Source organism: Dromiciops gliroides, chromosome 4 (genome assembly GCF_019393635.1).
Source record: "Dromiciops gliroides isolate mDroGli1 chromosome 4, mDroGli1.pri, whole genome shotgun sequence".
Taxonomy (NCBI): Eukaryota; Metazoa; Chordata; class Mammalia; order Microbiotheria; family Microbiotheriidae; genus Dromiciops; species Dromiciops gliroides.
This window is the reverse complement of record NC_057864.1, coordinates 463,910,049-463,929,522: the sequence shown is the minus strand read 5'-3', so window position 1 is coordinate 463,929,522 and position 19,474 is coordinate 463,910,049. Positions and strand designations below refer to the sequence as shown.

The 19,474-nt window shown below is 40.5% G+C and overlaps 1 protein-coding gene across 1 annotated transcript in view; it reads right to left on the bottom strand.

The window, feature by feature from the left end:
• EFCAB5 (EF-hand calcium binding domain 5) overlaps nt 1-19,474 on the bottom strand; it is a 139,848-nt gene that overhangs the window by 10,966 nt on the left and 109,408 nt on the right. The window contains exons 14-17 of the mRNA XM_044005291.1: nt 18,099-18,271; nt 16,672-16,900; nt 6,967-7,119; nt 3,094-3,197 (exon numbers count right to left, since the gene is read on the bottom strand). Coding sequence (XP_043861226.1) covers nt 3,094-3,197; nt 6,967-7,119; nt 16,672-16,900; nt 18,099-18,271 — 659 coding nt within the window. The remainder of the gene's footprint in view (nt 1-3,093; nt 3,198-6,966; nt 7,120-16,671; nt 16,901-18,098; nt 18,272-19,474) is intronic.

Genomic DNA, 19,474 nt, shown 5'->3' with positions numbered 1-19,474 from the left:
TTTCCTCATTTGGAAATAGAACATGAAGGGAAAGACCAAGAACAAGGTTCCCAAACAAGCAAGAAAAAAAGAATGAGAAGAGAGGCCAGAAGGGATCCTACACAAGCAAGACAGTTTGAAAGTCTCATGGTGGATTTATTCTCTGATTAATAAGAAAACAAGCTCAACATAGAGTTAGATTTTCTCTATGAGTTTCTTCTGTTTTACAGCGTATATTAATACTTATATGGCATATACAGTCTATATACTATAGTGCACATAAACACCCATTTTATTCGGCATTTGTCAAGTTTAAAGTTATCTTAACAATTAAAAATAGGATTATGGTGGGTGGATTGATGATGATTTTTTTTTTGGCGAGGCAATGAGAGTTAGGTGACTTGCCCAGGGTCACACAGCTAGGAAGTGTCAAGTGTCTGAGGCCGGATTTGAACTCGGGTCCTCCTGAATCCAGGGCCGGTGCTTTATCCACTGCGCCACCTAGCTGCCCCTGATTGATGATGATTGAAGGAAGATGAGGATTGATTGATAAGAGTTTGATGATGAGGACTGATTGATGAGGAGGAGGAGAATTGAATGATGAAGATGAGGATCTATTGATGAGGAGGAGGATTGATTGATGAGGATTGGTGGATGATGAATGGTTGTTGATGATGTATAAGGTACCATATAAATGTTATCTATTACTGTTGTTGCAATAACCAACCTCATGGGTTTATTGTAAGGAAATCTCTCTTTAAAGTACTTTATAAATGTAGTTTACTATAAAAAATGATGAGCAGGATGCTATCAGAAAGACCTGGAAAGACCTGCATGAGTTGATGCAAAGTTAAATGTACTGTATATAAAGTAACAGCAATATTGTGAGATGATCTTCTGTGAATGACTTGGTTATTTTCAGCAATGCAATGATCCAAGACAACTCTGAAGATATTATGAAAAATGCAATCCATCTACAGAGAGAGAACTGATGGTATCTGAATACAGATTGAATCATAATTTTTGTTAGTTCCTTTAGCTGAAGTTTTTGTCTGTTTTCTTTCACAACCTGGCTAATGTGGAGATGTTTTGCATGACTGCTAATGTATAGCTTATATTGAATTGCTTGAGTTCTTGGGGGGGAGGAGGAAGAGAATTTGGAACACAAAGTTTTTTTTAATTGATGTCAAAATTTGTATTTTACATGTAATTTGGGAAAATAAAATTCTAAATATAAAATAAAAAACAATTAAAAAAATTAGAAATAGAACGTAACCTACTTGGCACTGTCACACATTTTTCTTTGTATCCCCAGTGCCTAGTTCAGCACTTGCCACATACTTGGTGCTTAATAAGTGCTTAGTAACTGATTCCCTCCGACTTTTCTAACCACTCCTCTCTCCTTCATCAGATCAGTTCTTTGTGTCCTTGGTGTTCTTCAAGATTTGGTCCTCTTCAGCCTTCTCTCTTCCTTGGTGATTTCATTCACTCCATTGCTTCAGACCATAGCGCCCCATATTTGGAGCTGGAAAGGATCTTAGAGGCCATAAATACCCCATTTTTCAAATCAAAAAACTGAGGACAAGAGAGGGTAAGTGACTTGCCCAAAGGTGGTTGGACATGCAATAGAGGGTGACAGAGATTTGGGATTTGAACCCAGGTCCTCTGATTCTAATGTCACTGCTCTTTTCAGCATCCCATACTGTATTTCTACCCAGATTGCTACACAGACCTTTTCCCCAAATGTTCTATGTCAAACTTCCCATAGGTCATCTCTACTTGGATGTTTCAATAGCATATAATACTCAACATGTCCAAACCCAAGCGTCTCCTCTTTCTTCCCAAACCAATCCCCTTTGTGACCACCCGATTTTGATCAGTGGTACCACTGTGATGGTCACCCTTGTTTACAGGACCTTGTTGTTAACTGATATTTTTCTATTTCTTCCTTCTTTCCCCCCATAAATCATTCATCAACTTCTGCTTTTCCTATCTCTGAATACTTCTATCAGTCCTCTCCACTACAATTCCACTGCCCCCATCTCAGAGGCGGTTGGTGACAGAGTGGATAGAGCATCGGACTTTAGGTCAGGAAGATGTGAGTTTGAACACTTCCTCAGAAGATTTTTAGCTATGTGATGAGTAAAACTTCACCTTTCTCAGCTTCAGTTTCCTCATCTATGAAATGGAGATAAAAATAACAGCTATCTCACAGAAATGTCGTGAGGCTCAAATGAAATAAAATATGTAAAGCACTTTAAAGCACACCTTCAAGAGCTATGTAAATGGTATCTATTACTATTACTATTGTTGTTTTTTTAGTCTAGACCCTCATTACCTCCCATCTTATCCTCATAGGATCAGAGACTTAGGAGACCTTCAAAGGCACCTTAGAAGTTATGGGGTCCAACTCCCTTATTTTAACAGATGAGAAAACTGAGGCATAGAGCTAAGTGACTTGTCCAGGGACACACAGCCAATCAGTATTCCTGCTTCCACTAATTCTTCCCTAAGACTCTAAGTTGCAGAGAAGTTTCCAATCTGTATTGATAGAGAAGGGCCCCCTCCTCCTGGACTTCCTGATATCACTGAAATTACTAATCCATACTTCTATGATTGAACATAGCTGGCTCTCTATATCAATGTTCTGCAAGTGTCCATAGCTAATTGGTGCCTCCCTGTGTTCCACAGGTAACACTATTCCAAAGCAATTTCAAGGTGTGTTAGAGTCCATAAAGAGCCTCCTCTTCTCCAGACTCAAACACTTAATATGAGAACATGTGTTCAGAGGGCACCTATATTAATTAGCGGATCCATTCTCTTAAAAGAATAGGATTAATGAGTCCTATAGTCAGACCAGCTTTTAACTGAATTTCTACTCTGTCAAGAAAATATCAGGAAAAGACTCTTAGGAAAGTTTCCTTCATTGCTCCTTTACTTGTCATGGGTGGCAGGTGCCACCTTCTGGCTGTTTGAGGATGAATGAGCTGGAAGAGTCTACCCACTCACACCTTGATCCAGCCAGTAGATCTGGTGCTCCAGAGCATCATTGAGGGGCTGGCGTTCTTGATGCTCGAATAACCATATGGAGCCACAGGAGTCTCACCTACATACCTGAACAGATTCTCCCTCCTGTGGAGGATGGCAGGAGAGGAGAAGATCTCCATGCGTCTTTTATTGTCCAAGTACATAATTTTTCGTAGAACATAATCAGAATCCTTGAGGGGAGGAAGGGAAAAGAGATTTCAGTTCAGTCAGAATTAGTTCCCTCTGTGTGTTCATGTATTTTTCTGATTACCTTCCACCTAGGAAAGGCATGGGAGGGGAAGATTAAAGAGAGGCAGTATGGCTCAGTGACTAGTGGGCTTGCTGTGATGCCAGGTAGACTTGGGTTCAGGCTCATCAATCTCTTGAGGTTCTAGACAACTCTCCAAGAGTATATAGCTGTTGAGGTGCTGCGCCGCACTGGTGGGAGGAGTTTCATTACTTTGGAGTTCCCTATATCAAGGAAACCACAGATCTAGTTTTCTTCCTTCTCCCTCACCATTGGGATGATTATGATGCATGACCCTGAGGTGCCATTTATGTTTGTACCAATCTTGTTTATTGCTCTGTGGCATAATGAGAGCCTGTCTAGGCATCAGGATGACCTCGGTTCAATACATATCAGCTGTGAGTGTGACAGTGGGAAAGTCACTTAATCCTCTAAAGTGTCCCAGGAAACTCTCAAGAACTTCTTAGAATCATAGCCTTAGAGCTGGAAAGGGATTCAGAAGCCATCTAGTTCTGAGATGTCCAACACTTCACCAAAGGGCTCCATGCAGCTCCCAACACTGCCCAGTGTGGCCTGAACCAGATTAGAATGTTCTTGGGAAATATTTAACAAAATAAAACAGAGAATGTTAATATGTGGTTTTCTAAATCCACATTTGCCTGCAGGGATCCTTATGTATGGCCTCTGTTTCTATTTGAGCTTGACACCAGTGATCTGGTCTAACTCCCTCATTTTGCATGTGGGGAAACTGAGGCCCAGAAAGCTTATCTGCCCTGCCCAAGATCCCACAGCTAGGAAGAGGCAGAGCCCTCTGACTCCAAAGCTGGCCCTCTTTCCATTATGCTGCATTGGTTAATTTGCACCAGAAACAGGAATTTCCACACTGGAAGTTCTCTATACTATTGAAGTCACAGATCTGGTCCAAAAGGAAAAGAGAAAAGGGAGGAAATGGGATTAATAATTAATCCTGAAACACATTTGACTAGGGAGAATGGAAAGAAACTAGAGATAATGGATATTTCATATACAAACATGACTTAAGAAGCCAAGAATTACCTTAGTTGTTGGTGTCCTCCCCCAAATCACTGAGCTTTGTACATACATTGTATCATTTATTTTTTACTATATTGCTTCCTGTTTGTAGAATGTAAATTTAGTGTCAATGCTACACAAACAAAAGTGAGATGTCTAGTCCCTACCCTCAAAGAGCTTACATTCTTTCTTCCTTTTTCTTTTTTTTTAAGAGCTCACATTCTACAAGGGGAAAACAACAAGAGATGAAAGAAAGAAAGAAAGAAAAAAGGAAGGAAGGAAGGAAGGAAAGGAAAGGAAAGGAAAGGAAAGGAAAGGATGGAAGAAAGAAAGAAAAAATAATAAATTAACCTTCCCAGAAAGCTTAGGAATTGGTTAGTGCAATTACAACCAGTAAGCCTTTTATTCTTCACTGGTCACTAGAAGCAGTTCTGCAAGCCTAGTAGAAGGACAAGGCTAATGGCCTAAAGTTAAACAAAGGAAACCCGTGACCTCTATTAGAAATCATTGGCTTTTCCAGCACTGGACAGCAGCTCCTGAGTTCTTGACTAAGCTAGACCTTGGACAGCACTAAGGTGCCAATACCATTTCTAGAAGTACCGGGCTCTCTTTACTGCTTCTGAAGTGCTGTGGCTTGAAAAACTAGATAATCAAGCTTGTTTGAAAGATATCTAGCACAAGTATAGCTTCATAGTAAAGACTTATCAAGTTACTCCTATGTAAAAATTACACAAAACTTTAGTTCTTGGATTTGGTGCCATTTATTTCATGTGCCCAGAGGCCTTTTTTCCCCTTACTTCCTGATTCTTGGTAACAGCTATATTCCAAATATAATCACATATCTGGAGTTGACAGGGACCTTTGGGAAAATTCGTTTTTCAGATAAGGAAACTGAGGACAAGAGAGGTTAGGTAATTTGTCCAAAGTCACACAAGCAGTAAGTAGCAGTCAGGAAGAAAATCCAAGTTTTCTGATTCCAAAGCCAGCACACTCTCAATTGTGTCACATTGTCTCAGTGACCTCTGGATAAGTGAGGCATCGCTTATCATAGTATGGTTAAGGCACACCTTCTAAATGTTTTGATACTCAGCCCAGCCAGTTTTCACCCCCAAATATGGACAACCACAGTGTTCTCTCCAGGGATGTGTTGGTAAATCTTTAACTAAAGGCTGTCTGAAAATTCATAACTCTTCAACTTAATCTGCACAATTAGCATCTCTCCATCACTTTCTTAAGTCTAGACAGTCAACAAAATATTAAATCAAGCCCTGATTTGTGGTGTTCGCCAATTTCTGAAGCATATATGCTCACCCTGAAAATTTAATGGTTGACTCTTGAGAAGGTGTCAGGAGCTGCCTCCAACACACTCCTGGATCTCTCTCTCTCTCCATCTGGAATCATTTGGAACTTCATATTGTTATAGCTGCCATGTTGTTTTTAAGTTTAGATGTCAGTATAGACCTTGACCTGAGGCCTCCCACACCCACCTATGATCACAAGCTCTTTGAATGCAGAGACAGTGTCTTCAACTTTGTGGGATCCTCTAGAATTTTTATCACAGGAAGATGTTCCTATTAAGGATAACAAAAATTTGCTGAAGGGATGGATGTGTGAGCCAACAATTCAAACCATCTCCCATGGTTATGAGCATGGACCTATAAATGTGAATTTGCAGTTCATAAAAAAGGCTTCTGGATTTGGGATCAGAGGACTTGGGTCCAAATTGCAGCTCCACCATTTAATACCTGTGTGACCATGGGCAAGTCCCTTAACTTATAAGGGTCCTAGTTTCTATATTTGTAAATGAGGGGGTTGGTCTAAGTGACCCCAAAGTTCCCTTCTAGCTATAAATCTATGAATGTGAAAACAAAATCCCAAACTATCCCCATGAAATGTTTTTTTTAATCTCTCCATACCAAATACCTCACAGTAATGGGATTAAAAACAATGATTTATACTCTTTCCTATGCATGTGGAATTCCCATGAAGATGAATGGATGCAATACCTCTAGAAACAGGAGGAAGAAGATCTTTAACGAAAATAGTAATATTGCTTCATGTCTATATTGGTTCATATTTTTAAAATGATTTCTAACCCACACATTAGAACCAATTCCATCAGAGGGTGTATTCAATAGCTAGGTCACCTTTAATAATTTGTCCATTTATATACGTTGTATGTACATATGTGCATGTTCTTTGTACATTGTCTCTCCCATTGGACTATGAACTATAAGAGCAAGGATAGTGGGGTTTTTGCCTTTATCTCCCCAATGTTCAGCAAAGTATCTGACACATAGTGTGTTGTGCTTGTTGACTGGACTTGCCTTGATGAAGGCACATTTCATTCTTCACTAATGCCCAGAAAGGTTAAATAACCTTCCCATGATCCCAGGACTGTATATAACAGAAACAAGGCAATAACCCAAGTCTTCTGACTCTAGTCTAGGCTTCTTACTAGTAGACCACTTTTGCCTCTCATGTATAATCCAGGAAGATCACATTAGATCATAGATCCAGGATCTTTTGGGGGTTATGCACAAGAGAACCAGGTATGAAAATGTCTCCAAATGAACACCAGCTAAATTCAAAAGTGCTCCCATTTATACATAACAAAAAGTCAATAATGCTCACAGATTCCATCATATTCTTGAAGTTTGATTCTGTCCAGCACGACTTACCTGGTCTTGTCCAGGATCCACGAGGAATGTGGTGATATTCCTGATACCAGGTGCTACAATTCGGAGCCAGCCAGCAGCAGTTGCTATCACATGCAAGATGTGTTCCCGGCTGTGGATATAGTGGTAGGCGATACTAAATGCATTGGCCACACCCTGCAGGGACAGAGACAAAATTGGCTCATTTTTTAAGAACAGAAAAATAATTAGGCATGTGCTGGTTAGAATGATGCCACCGAGGGGCAACTAGGTGGTGCAGTGGATAAAGTACCAGCCCAGGATTCAGGAGGACCCGAGTTCGAATCCAGCCTCAAATACTTGACACTTACTAGCTGTGTGACCCTAGGCAAGTCACTTAACCCTCATTGCCCCGCAAAAAAAGAATGATGCCACCTAAAAGTCATGAGACTACTGCCAGGGTTGGTCTGTTTTATCCCGTTTCCTGGGGATGAGGTCTTGTCCATGGATGCGGGGAGTTCTGGTGTCTGGGATGCCAAAGGTTAAGTGATTTACCCAGGGTCACAGCTGGTATGTCACAGGAAAGACTTGCACCCAGATTTTCCTAAATCTAAGGTTATGCTTTGCCCCTCAAATACAACATAACAGAAAGTGGTGATTATAAAAACTACCCAATCAAGGACAAAAGCTTTAAAAATGTATCAATGGAATAGAATAAATATGTCCCTAATAGAACCCAAATTATGCAGAAGTTTAGTGTGTGATAAACTTGGGTATATTAAACATCAGGGAAATGAATCTTTCTTCAACAAAAACACTGGGGAAGCTGGATGTCAATATGATGGAAGACAAAGAGGGTGGCAATGTCAGGAGCCCTTCGGGTGAAGGGACTTCAGGAGGTGGAAGATAGCACTGACTTAAAGCCAGACAAAAATATGTGGTTCTCCATGGACCAGGTGAGTACAGAAAATTAAGATCATCCTCCTGTGGCTTAAAACTCTGCTGGTTATCTCTGGGGCTCTCAAACACATCCCTAGGGCTGATTCAGGCAGAGTGTCAGAACCATCACCAGGTGGCATAAGCAGCCTGAACTGTTCCTAAATCAGATTCCCATTCTGGGTAAGCTCTCCCCTTCTCCAAGGAAGTTACCACCCAGGGAAGGCAGGTACAAATATATCCCAATTCTCCCTTGCCCCCAGCTGCCTGCCCACATGTCAGCACATGGAAGATGCTCACCCTACAATGTAGCTGTGTCCTTAATTTAAATGTGTTTCTTTGTAGGAATAAGCTGATCCTACCTAAATCTCTATATTATGGCCAACAACTGGTCATCCAGACTTCACTTTAAGACTTCCAGTGAGGAAGATCTCACACCAACCTAAGGGAGGCCATTCTACTTTCAGATAACTTCCATAGTTATTAGAAGTGTCCCCTTGGGGTGGCTAGGTGGCGCAGTGGATAAAGCACCGGCCCTGGATTCAGGAGTACCTGAGTTCAAATCCGGCCTCAGACACTTGACACTTACTAGCTGTGTGACCCTGGGCATGTCACTTAACCCCAATTGCCTCACAAAAAAAAAGAAGTGTCCCCTCACATGAAGCCCATTTTTGCCTCTTTGCACATTCTGCTGATCGCCCTCACTTTTGCCCTCAAGGGCCAAGCATAACAAATTTAATACTTATTCTATATAATAGTTCACCCACCCCCCAATACTTGGAGATAGTTATGTTCCCCCTCCCCCACACCAAATCTTTTCTTTTCCAAGGTAAGTCTCCTCCATTCTGTCAACCAATCCTCATTTGGTATCAACTTGTGACCTTTCATTATCCTGGTTACCTGTTTCTAGACCCTCTTCAGCTTATCACTGTCCTCTCTAAAATGTTACTCCCAGAATTGAACAGAATACTCCAAGTGGGTTCTGACCAGGTCAAAGTATGGCAGGATCTTCCTCTTCCCTTGTCTTGATGTTATTCCTCTCTAAATGCAGCCAAAGATGACATTAGCTTTCTTGACTGCCTTATCACACCCTGATGACTAGTACTGAGCACTCAAGACCACCAAAAGCTTCCACATCTTCTTCAAACCAGCTGCCATCTAGCTGTGCCTCTTCCATCTTTAACATTAATTGATTTTTTAAACCCAAATGTAAGATTTTACATTTATCTTCATTACATTTCTTTTTTTTTTGTGGGATATCTTCATTAAATTTCATCTGATCATGAATCCCCCAACCTATCCAAATCCCTCTATACTATGGTCTAGCCACATCTCTTCAGTTCTTCCGCAAGAGGAGAATAAGAAGCTTTGTCAAATGTCTTAGTAAAATCTGGGAAAACTAGACCTCTAGCAGCCCCCTGACCTATCAGTTTAATAATCCTGTCCAAAATGGAAATAAGGCTTGTATGGCACAATTTGTTCATGATGAAGTCATTGCTGGCTCTTTTTTAAAAAAAATCACGGCTTCCTTTGTAAATGTTTGCCAACTATTCCTTGGATAATTCATTAAAAATTTTTGCCAAGAATCAAAGCCAAACTCATAGGCCTACAGTTGGCAGATTCCATACTGTTGCCTTTTAAAAATGGGATATTAGCTCTTTAATATTGCACAAATTCCTCTTCCTTGTGATCTTTCAAGGGTCACTAACAGTGGCTCAGCAATAAAAATAATAAGCCTAATAAAAAGTACAATTGATAAAGATGATAACTCATATTTATTTAGCGCTTTAGGATTTTTTAAATGTCCTTAAATAACCCTTTGAGGAAAGGGGCATAAATATTATTATCCTCACTTAACAGGTAGGAAAATCAAGTTGCAAAGAAATAAATGACATATAACATCACATACTGAGTATGAGAGCTGGAATTTGAACCTAGGTCTATGACTCCAAACCCAGTGGTCTATTATATTACACCATCACCACTTGGGAAAAAAAGTTTAACTTCACTATAAACTAAAAAAAATGCATGTCTAAGCAAACTTTAGTTATCTCACATCCATAAAAATGTAAAAAATAATTTAAATCTTGGCAATACTTCTGGGAAACAAGTATACATTTCTTGTAGAATTGCAAATTGGTGTGAACATTTGGGAAAGTATTTTGGTACTTTATAATCAGCTGCAAAACTGATTATATGTTTCTACTCAAGATTCACATTACTGGGGCAGCTAGATGGCACAGTGGTTAAAGCACCGGCCCTGGATTCAGGAGTACCTGAGTTCAAATCTGGCCTCAGACACTTGACACTTAACTAGCTGTGTGACCCTGGGCAAGTCACTTAACCCCCATTGCCTAAAAAAAAAAAAAGATTCACATTACTGGTAATATATCCTAAGGGTGTATTTAAAATGGAAAAATCTAAACAAAAATATTTATTATTGTGTTCATTATAAATTTTAAAGTGGAAATACCTAAAATTTCAATGGCTTGGTGATGGTTGTATATTAATGTAATTAAAAACAGAAAAGCCATTAAGGTCCCAAATATGAAGAATACAAAGAAAAATGTAAAGACAGACACAAAAACAAATTTGCATGAAAGCAAATTAGAATTTAGGCACAGTGACTATGACCATATAAAAAGTACACACACAGATACATATTTATATATAATACTATATATTATGTATAATATTGTATATATCCTATGTAAAATAACATATAGTATGTATAATTCTGTACATATGTTATTACAATATTATATATTGTTTCATATTATATCAATGTAATATATATTAAAATGTAAATGGACAAGTGAGAACAAAATGTAGACCAAAATTCAATAAGCTGTGCATGTATTAGTATGTATACGGTTTCTGTCTGGATCTGTAGTTTCATCAGCACAAAGAACTCCAAATGTAAAAATGCCCTAAACTGCTAATGAAATGCCAATTAAAGCTGACAACTCTTCTGTGACTTATAGGGTTATTTGAGGAAACAAGAGGTTAGGTGACTCGTTCAGAATCACACAATTAAAGTGTTAGAGGCAGGACTGGAACCCAGATCTTCCTGAACCCAAGGTCAGGTCTATCTCTTATATGTTGAGCTGCCTCTCCTATTAGATGGTGTGTCAACCAATATCATCAGACCAACATCCACAGAATGTCTTTGATGCCAATCGTGTCAGACCAAACTAGTGCTGAAGTTTATATTACTTGACATTTGCTGTTGAATTATTTTAAATTCCAAAGTCTCTTTTGTTTTTTCCTGATACCTTGCTCTATTAGCCAGCTTTGAAGGAGGCAGAGTGATGTAATAGAAAGATTTTTGGATTGGAAACAAGGAAGCCTGGGTTATAGGAGAGAGGGAGGGGGCAAGGGAGAGGGAGAGGGAGGGGAGAGATGCTAGCCTGCCATTATCTAGCTGTATGAGCTTGAACAAGTTGCTTCCCTTACCTTGGCATCAGTTTTTTCCTTAGTACCAGAAAGGTGTTGGACTAGATAACTTCTAAGTTTCCTTCTAGGTATAGTGGGAAAAGTACTAAACTTGCCATCTTAACTCTGACTGAAGATAAGTCACTTAATCCCTTTAATCCTCACATTTCTCATCATTCATAATGGGGATAAAACAGCACTAACTTCATAGGGTTGTTATATGGGTCAATGAGATAATGTATGTACAGTTCTCTCTCTCTCTCTATATATATATATATGTGTGTGTGTGTGTGTGTGTGTGTGTGTGTGTGTGATCTATGGTTATATTAACGTGTCGTTTGTTACAAATAGTTTTGAATATATTTTCATGTTGTATTTTGTATAAAATTAAAAATGATTTTTTAAAAACTAAAAGAAGACAAACAGTTATCCTGATACTTTTAACCCATTCGCCAATGCTCAAAAGCACTAAGTGCATCTCTGCAAAAAGCAATTAAAATCTGAGAAAAGAATGGCAACTGCTAGTTTGCTTTGCCCTCTGCTGGTCATTTCTTGGAACTGCACCTAGAGGATGGTTCTTTTCCAAGTCAGCCTGAAGTGCCAAACTACCTTTGGCTTTGGCTTTTTTTTCCTGTCTTTTCTGGTTTGTTTTGGTTAAACATAGTTATGGTTGGTCTACAGACAGTGGAGGTTCTTCTCATCTCTGTCTCCTCACATTTCCTTGGAGAAGCAAACCTGTCTGGTGTTGGCATGCGTCAGGTTCAATCTTGGGGACTTCTCAAGAGTTCTCTCTCCTTGGCTTATGTCCCTACCCAGTGTTCCTCCTGGGAATGTTGGAGTTTGACTTGTATCTAGTCCTCTACAGAAGCTAAATAAGAGAGCCCTCACCTCTAATGCAAATGCTCAGACTAACAAAACATCAAATATAGGAAAGGCTTTATGTAACACAACAGCTCCTCTAAGGACACATAAGTGAGTTAATAAAAAGTCAAGCCAACTCCTTTTCCCTTTCTAGTGAAGCTGGTGAGGCTCAATTTCACAGGGATCTATCTAGAACTCCAGACTTATTGTAGCCCTCACCCAGAAGGTGAGATTAACTACAAGGGGATAACATTGAGTATTGCTAGAACTCTCCCTTTGAGTGCCATCTTCCCCAAGGAGCTTGAGAGTCCTCCAGACTTATACTACTATGCTGAGGTTGAGGCTTCTTTTCAAGGGGAAAATATTTGGGGTTGTTAGAGATTCAGTTTCCTTCCCTGGACCTACATAGTTCACATAACTCACGGTACCAGTGAAGGGCTTTTCCCCTCTGTCCTATGCTTTTTCTCTGCTCTACCTCCATCTAACCCCCACTTAGTCTAGACTTGGTAAGAGAACTCCCCATTTAGTCTTTGCCCTTCCTTTGCCCCTCTCTATGAACCCTAGGTCATCCAGACCCCATCTTGAGGGTAACCAGAAGACAGAAGAAAACTATCACTGGGGCACAGTTCTCCCTTTTCCATCCCTTGGTCTTTCCCTTGAACCTAGGGCCACCCAGACCATATCACCATTCCCCTTGCATTCCCATCATTCCTTCTCTAACTCTTGAGTTGCCCAGATCTTGATGAAGTTTCTAGGCAGAAATAACAACATGGCTGCTCCCACCACTTAGATGAGATGGGAATTAACTACAGTACTTCCAATGAGATGGAAAACCACCAGCCCTTCCTATCTGCCCTGCTCCTGTCCTAAGGTCTTCCTAGCCTTACCACCTGATCTATCACGACACCCTCCATAGACCCAGGCACTGCCATATGAGCTGCTGATGCACCTAAGATTAACTGTTCCTTATCATTGAGCCCATCACAGCATCCTTAGGAATTCTGACCTTTCATGAACCTTATAGCTGAACTTTTATGGGTATTGTCTCCTCCAATTAGAGTGCGAACTGCTTGAGAGCTGAGACGGTTTTGTTTTTTTAAATTTGTATCCTTTGCTCTTAGCACAGCCTTAAGCATATTATAAGCCCTTAAAAAAGGCTTTTCATTCATTCATTTGTGCATTCACTCATCATCTTCACTGCAACTAGTTTCTTGATCCACATGGTTGTATGAAGAGGTTATATGTCTACAGAAACTTCCCTCCAATCTGCCAGATCTAGGTTATCCAACTGGCTCCTTTCTGGTGTCCCATGTCTCAATATGCCCCCTCTGCCTCTGCTCTCCCTTTTAAAGGTGTAGTCCAAGGGTATAGCGCACAAGTGTATAAATTGGCTGCATATAATCAGTCATCCTTAATGTGACATCAATGGAACAACTCAGGACAAGGCAAAAAAAAATTACACCTGGTCAAAGAGCCATCTTCCATCCCTCATCAAAGCCTTCAATGACTGCTTTACTTCATAGAGAGAAACATCATGAATCCCAGAGCAAAGCCCTTATCAAGGGGGCAATAAAGACCTAGGACAATACCCAGGGGCACCCACTATTCCTCGACTGTGAGAGAGGTTGCTCACAGCTTTCTGCAATTGCACATAAATACTTTTTCCTTTTTATGATATTTAGGACAAAACCTTACAATGCAATCCCCGGGTCTGAAGACATTGATCTGTGATTAATGGAAGTGCTATATTGTGCTTCAAAATGTGCGTAAATCTACAGTCCCACCAACAATGTATTAAACAATGATGCATTCATTATTCAGTGAGTTTGCTTAATATTTGAACAGTTCTATCATGTTTCTTAGTTACCTTTTTGTTAGATGTATTGTGCTTTAATAAAATTAAAATAATCCATTAAAATGATCCTTTAGTAATTTCTTCTTGCAAGACTATGAGGTTGTGTTTTTTATGAATTTTATTACAGGATTATCAGTTGTAAATATATTTTAAATTTACATTCTCTCACTTTATAAAGAACCCTTTGAGTATCATGCAATCCTCTTATGTCTGCTTTCAACTAAACTTTGTTCAATATCATTAGAACCAAAGCAGCTCTTTTCTTTGGAGTTTCTATTTGTTGTTTTTTGAAAAGCATATGGGGAGCCCGGCTCCTTTTGGATTTTTCACTCTGCCATCTTGACTGAGAAAGGCACTATGTTATCTTTGATGCCAACATCAGCACCCTTTCTTGGCAGTCTGATTTGAAAATCCCAATACTTGGAAATTTGAGGGATGAGTTGGACATTTCCAGTTGGATGGCTTGGAGATGTCTCACACACAACATGTTCAAAATAGAACTCATTATATTTCCTACAAGATCCACCCTATTAGTATCCCTATTGCTATTATGGGCACCATGATATTTTTAATTATCAGAGGTGACTTCCCCCTTAGGAAACTGGAAAGATCAATGGTAATATTCAAACTATCGAGTAGTGTACAACACTTGGGCATATCTGACTCACACTATATATATGCCCACCATGCCAGTCATTCAAGTCCACCATCTTAGAGTCATCCTTGATTCTTCACTCTCCCCACATGTGCAATCAGTTGCCAGGTCTTGATCCTATCCCCACAAGACCTCTTGCATCCAATCCTTTCTCTCCACTCATAGGATATCCTCCCTAATTCAGGCCTTCATCATCTCTACTCTCCTCTGAACTCCTCTGAACTACTGGTCTCTCTACTCGAGTTGGTTTTCTCAATAATTGGTTCTCCTCTAGCTACTGAAGTGATATTTCTAAAGCACAGGTCTGACCATGTCACCCCCAGGCTCAAGATGCTCCTTTGACTCACTATTGCCCATGGGATAAAATAAAAATTACTTTAGGGGCAGCTAGGTGGTGCAGTGGATAAAGCACTGGCCCTGGATTAAGGAGTACCTGAGTTCAAATCCAGCCTCAGACACTTAACACTTACTAGCTGTGTGACCCTGGGCAAGTCACTTAATCCCCATTGCCCCCCCCAAAAACAAACAAACAAACAAACAAAATAAAAATGACTTTCTTTGGTATCTGAAGCCCTTCACAATCTGGATCCAGCCTGCCTTTCTAGATGTATTCATCCTCCTCCTCCTCCTCCTCCTCCTCCTTCTTCTTCTTCCTTCTTCTTTTCGGTGAGGCAATTGGGGTTAAGTGACTTGCCCAGGGTCACATAGCTAGTAAGTGTTAAGTATCTGAGGCCACATTTGAACTCAGGTCCTCCTGAATCCAGGGCCAGTGCTCTATCCACTGCACCACCCAGCTGCCCCTTCCATATTCTTCTTGATGTACTCTATGGTCCAGCAGAAGCGCCTTACTCGCTGTCCCTCACACTCAACATTCAATCTCGACTCTGGTGCCTGACCTCTGCTTCTCAGGCTCCCAAGCATCCCCCAGAGCTTCGCTATAGAACTACTGACTGTTGGACGCCTTCCCTAACCCTCCCAGAGGCTTATGCCTCCCCTTAAATGCAATTTCATACAATTTAATTTGCATGTATTTTGCAAGCCCTTGCACATGTTTCCTCCCATAGAATACAAGTTCCTCACTGAAGGCAGAGATTGCTTTGTTTCTCTCTTTGTATTGACAGGGTCTAGCATGATGCCTGGCATACACCAGACATTCCATCAGTGCTTGTTGATTGATTCATTCTCCTTTGCATCCTCTTTTCCCTAAAATTATAAAACTGAACACAAGGGTTAGACCACTATTTTGTGAAGTTGGAATTCATATTTATTCCCACCTTGGGAATGGAAAGGATTTCTAGTTACTTGGTTGAAAAAAAAAACCCACAAAGTAAATTCTTGCTTAAGTAAATTTGTATTTCAGTAAGTTCATTTTCTGATAGTTCAACTTCTACTGCATTACACAAAATGCTTCCCTCCCTCCCTGCCCCCAACAAAACTAAATAGCTCCCCTGTTGGCTAATTTCATTCAAAAATTAAGGAATAGGGGGCAGCTAGGTGGCGCAGTGGATAGGGCACCAGCCCTGGATTCAGGAGGACCTGAGTTCAAATCTGGCCTCAGACACTTGGCACTTACTAGCTGTGTGACCCTGGGCAAGTCATTTAACCCCCATTGCCCAGGAAAAAAAATAAGAAATAAATGTTCAACTGGGACACAAAGTCCTCCCATTTACACAGGTGCGACACCTTAAGTCATGAATGAAACACAGATTCAGAGGATAGACCAAGGCTGGATGCACTAGTACTAAGGTGAGCATCAATTCCATCCTGAAAATTTCTTAGATCTCCTTTTATGTGTTGTAACCTTTCCCCCATTAGACTATAAGTTCCTTGGGGGCAGGGACTATTTATACCCACAGTGCTTAGCACAGTGCCTGGCATATGATAAGCATTTAGCCTATTCAAACTCTCTCTGTCGATCTCTTCCGCCTCTCTTTCCATTTCTTTTTCTTTCTATTCAATCCAAGGTAGAGAATGTTCACGTTGTTGTTTCAATGTTTCTCCTACCTACCTGATAGAAGCTGATCTCATGAGTTAGGAAGATGTTTTTCCTGGAACTATCCCGTAGGGTGTCTACTCCCAAGATCCCAAAGCTTCTCTTATAAGCATCCTCAAGAGGGAGAGCCAGAAACGACCCTTTCTGATCCTTTTGTTGACGGGAAGTGTTCCAGAAGTGGATATTTCCATGCTTCTCAACTTGTGGGACATGGATTGGCTGTCCCTTATCCACCACTGAAAAACTGAAGGACAGAAAAGATGAAGACCACCAAGGGAAGGAAGACTTTTAGGAGGAGCCCCTCCCCCAAAGAAGGCTATTTCAGTGATGGAAATCTTCCATTCCCAGTATGTAAATATATATTTGGTGTTAGAGAAGGAAATTAAAGAATGATAGTCTATATAGCCTGACTTAAAAAACACACACAGAGGGGCAGTTAGGTGGCACAGTGGATAGAGCACCGGCCCTGGAGTCAGGAGTACCAGAGTTCAAATCCGGCCCCAGACACTTAACACTTACTAGCTGTGTGACCCTGGGCAAGTCACTTAACCCCAATTGCCTCCCTAAAAAAACAAAAAAACAAAAAAACCCCCCAAAAAACCCATACAGACCTGTGATTTCATTGGTATTGGGCAAAGCTTCTTAAACTGTGGGTCGTGACCCCATATGAGGCTGAGTAACTGAATGTGGGGGTCATGAAAATTTGGCAACAGTAAAAGGTCATATATACCTAATTTTATATACTTATATACCCTGGGGTTGAATAAAATTTATCAGGCAAAAAGAGATAGTATGGGAAAAGTTTAAGAAGCCCTGGCATAGGGGATCCTGAGAATCAATTGTTAAATATTTAGTGAGAGGGGCAGCTAGGTGGTGCAGTGGATAAAGCATCGGCCCTGGATTCAGGAGGACCTGAGTTCAAATCTGACCTCAGACACTTGACACTTACTAGCTGTGTAACCCTGGGAAAGTCACTTAACCCTCATTGCCCTGAAAAAAAAATATTCTGTGAGAGCATTTACACCTTAGAAATTTGCAAATGCTAATGATCAGGACTTGATTTCTTGTTTTGCTCATTAGACTTAAGAAAGTGATAGGAAGAATGTTATTAATGCAGATTAAACTTAAAAGTCTATCCCATGGAAGATCCTGTTGTTAAAACATTTACTAGCATACCCCCTGACTTTACATGACCTAGATATAAAGCAATAAAGAGAAATATTATAGGAAAAAATAGGAGAAGATGGAACATATTAATTAATCAGATTTTTGTGGTGTAGTAGCAACCTGGTTATTAGACTGTCTTTGGTGAAGAACAATGCTTTGCATGAGATTTATGAGTCTCTCCCAGACTGTTCCGAGGGTTTCAAAGCTACTTCGTTTAGGAATGAGAACTATGGAAACACAAGGGGAGAGGAAATGAACCTCCCGGGGGTCCTTACCTAATTCCTTTCATGTCCCGGTAAAGCACCTGCTTCAGGACAAATGGAACATCTTCTACAGTGCAGGCCACATTCCTCAGGAGGACCTTTCCTCTCTTGGGCATTATTTTGTTCTCTTCCAGGAGGGCAATGTGGGCACTGATTTTCTTGTTGTTGCCATGTGCTTCTGCGTCCTAGAAACAGAGGGATGTTTCCTAGACCAGCTCTTGACCTGCCCCATGTGGTGATGCCTCCCCTCTTTTTTGTCCCTGAGTCAGTTCTACTAATTGTTTCTCTAAAATCGGATGGTGAACAAGAGACATGGGACTATTAAGGGGGAAGTGGAAGAGTTGGCTGCAAAGTGTTGTTCTTTTTTTCTTTTTCTTTTTGCAAAGTGTTGTTGCTCAACTTTCTATGTAGAGAGGTAAAGGACGACATCCCCTTGGGGTCATAGATTTAGAGCTAGGTGGGACTACAAAGATCATTCAATCCATCCCCTTCATTTTTCAGCTGATGAAAAGAAAGCCCAGAAACATTTTATCTTGTATATTCTGATTTATACATTAGAATGTAAGTTCACCTAGGGCAGGGGCTTTTTCTGTATCCCCAGTACTTAGCTTTACAGTGCTCAGCACAGTACTTAATAAATGTTTGTTGATTGAGGGATTGATTATTGGTTCATAGGTAGAACTCAAAGAGATCTCCAGGACCATCTCATCCAAACCCTTCATTTTAACAGATGTGAAGTGTGGCAACAATCAAATGGCACATTAGTTGGCGTCATAGTGCATGAAGTGCTGGGGACCGGAGTCAGGAAGACCTGAGTTCAAATTGGACCTCAGACCCTTACAAGTTATGTGACTCTTGGGCAAATCACTTCTTCTCTATCTGCTTCAGTTTCCTCAACTGTAAAATGGAAATAATAACATCATCTACCCGCTAGGATCTTTGTGAGGATATTTGTAAAACACTTAGCATCATGCCTGGCATAAAGTAGGTGCTTAATAAATGTCTGTTTTCTCTCTTCCCTCGCTGCCTTCTTGGCCAACATGTGGTTTTGTCAACCGAGTGTGTAATTCTGCTAAGTGATGAAAGAGCCAAATCTAGAAAAAGGTCTTCTAAGCCCACACAAGATGAGGTTTAAAACGGGGCTCCTGGTTAGCCATGAACCTGGCTGTTGCTCGTTAAAGGTCTTCTTAAGTGACTGTTCCAAGGAAGCCCTGTGAAAAGGCTTACTTTGGAGAAGGTCAGGGAAGAAAGATGTTCTTATCCTTTCATTAGTATTTCTGGGTCCCACAAGGATAATCATAGGGCCATAGAGCTAAAGCTTGAGAAGACTCCAGGGGTCATCTAGCCTCATTCTTCATTTTACAGAGAAGGAAACTGAGGCTCCAGAG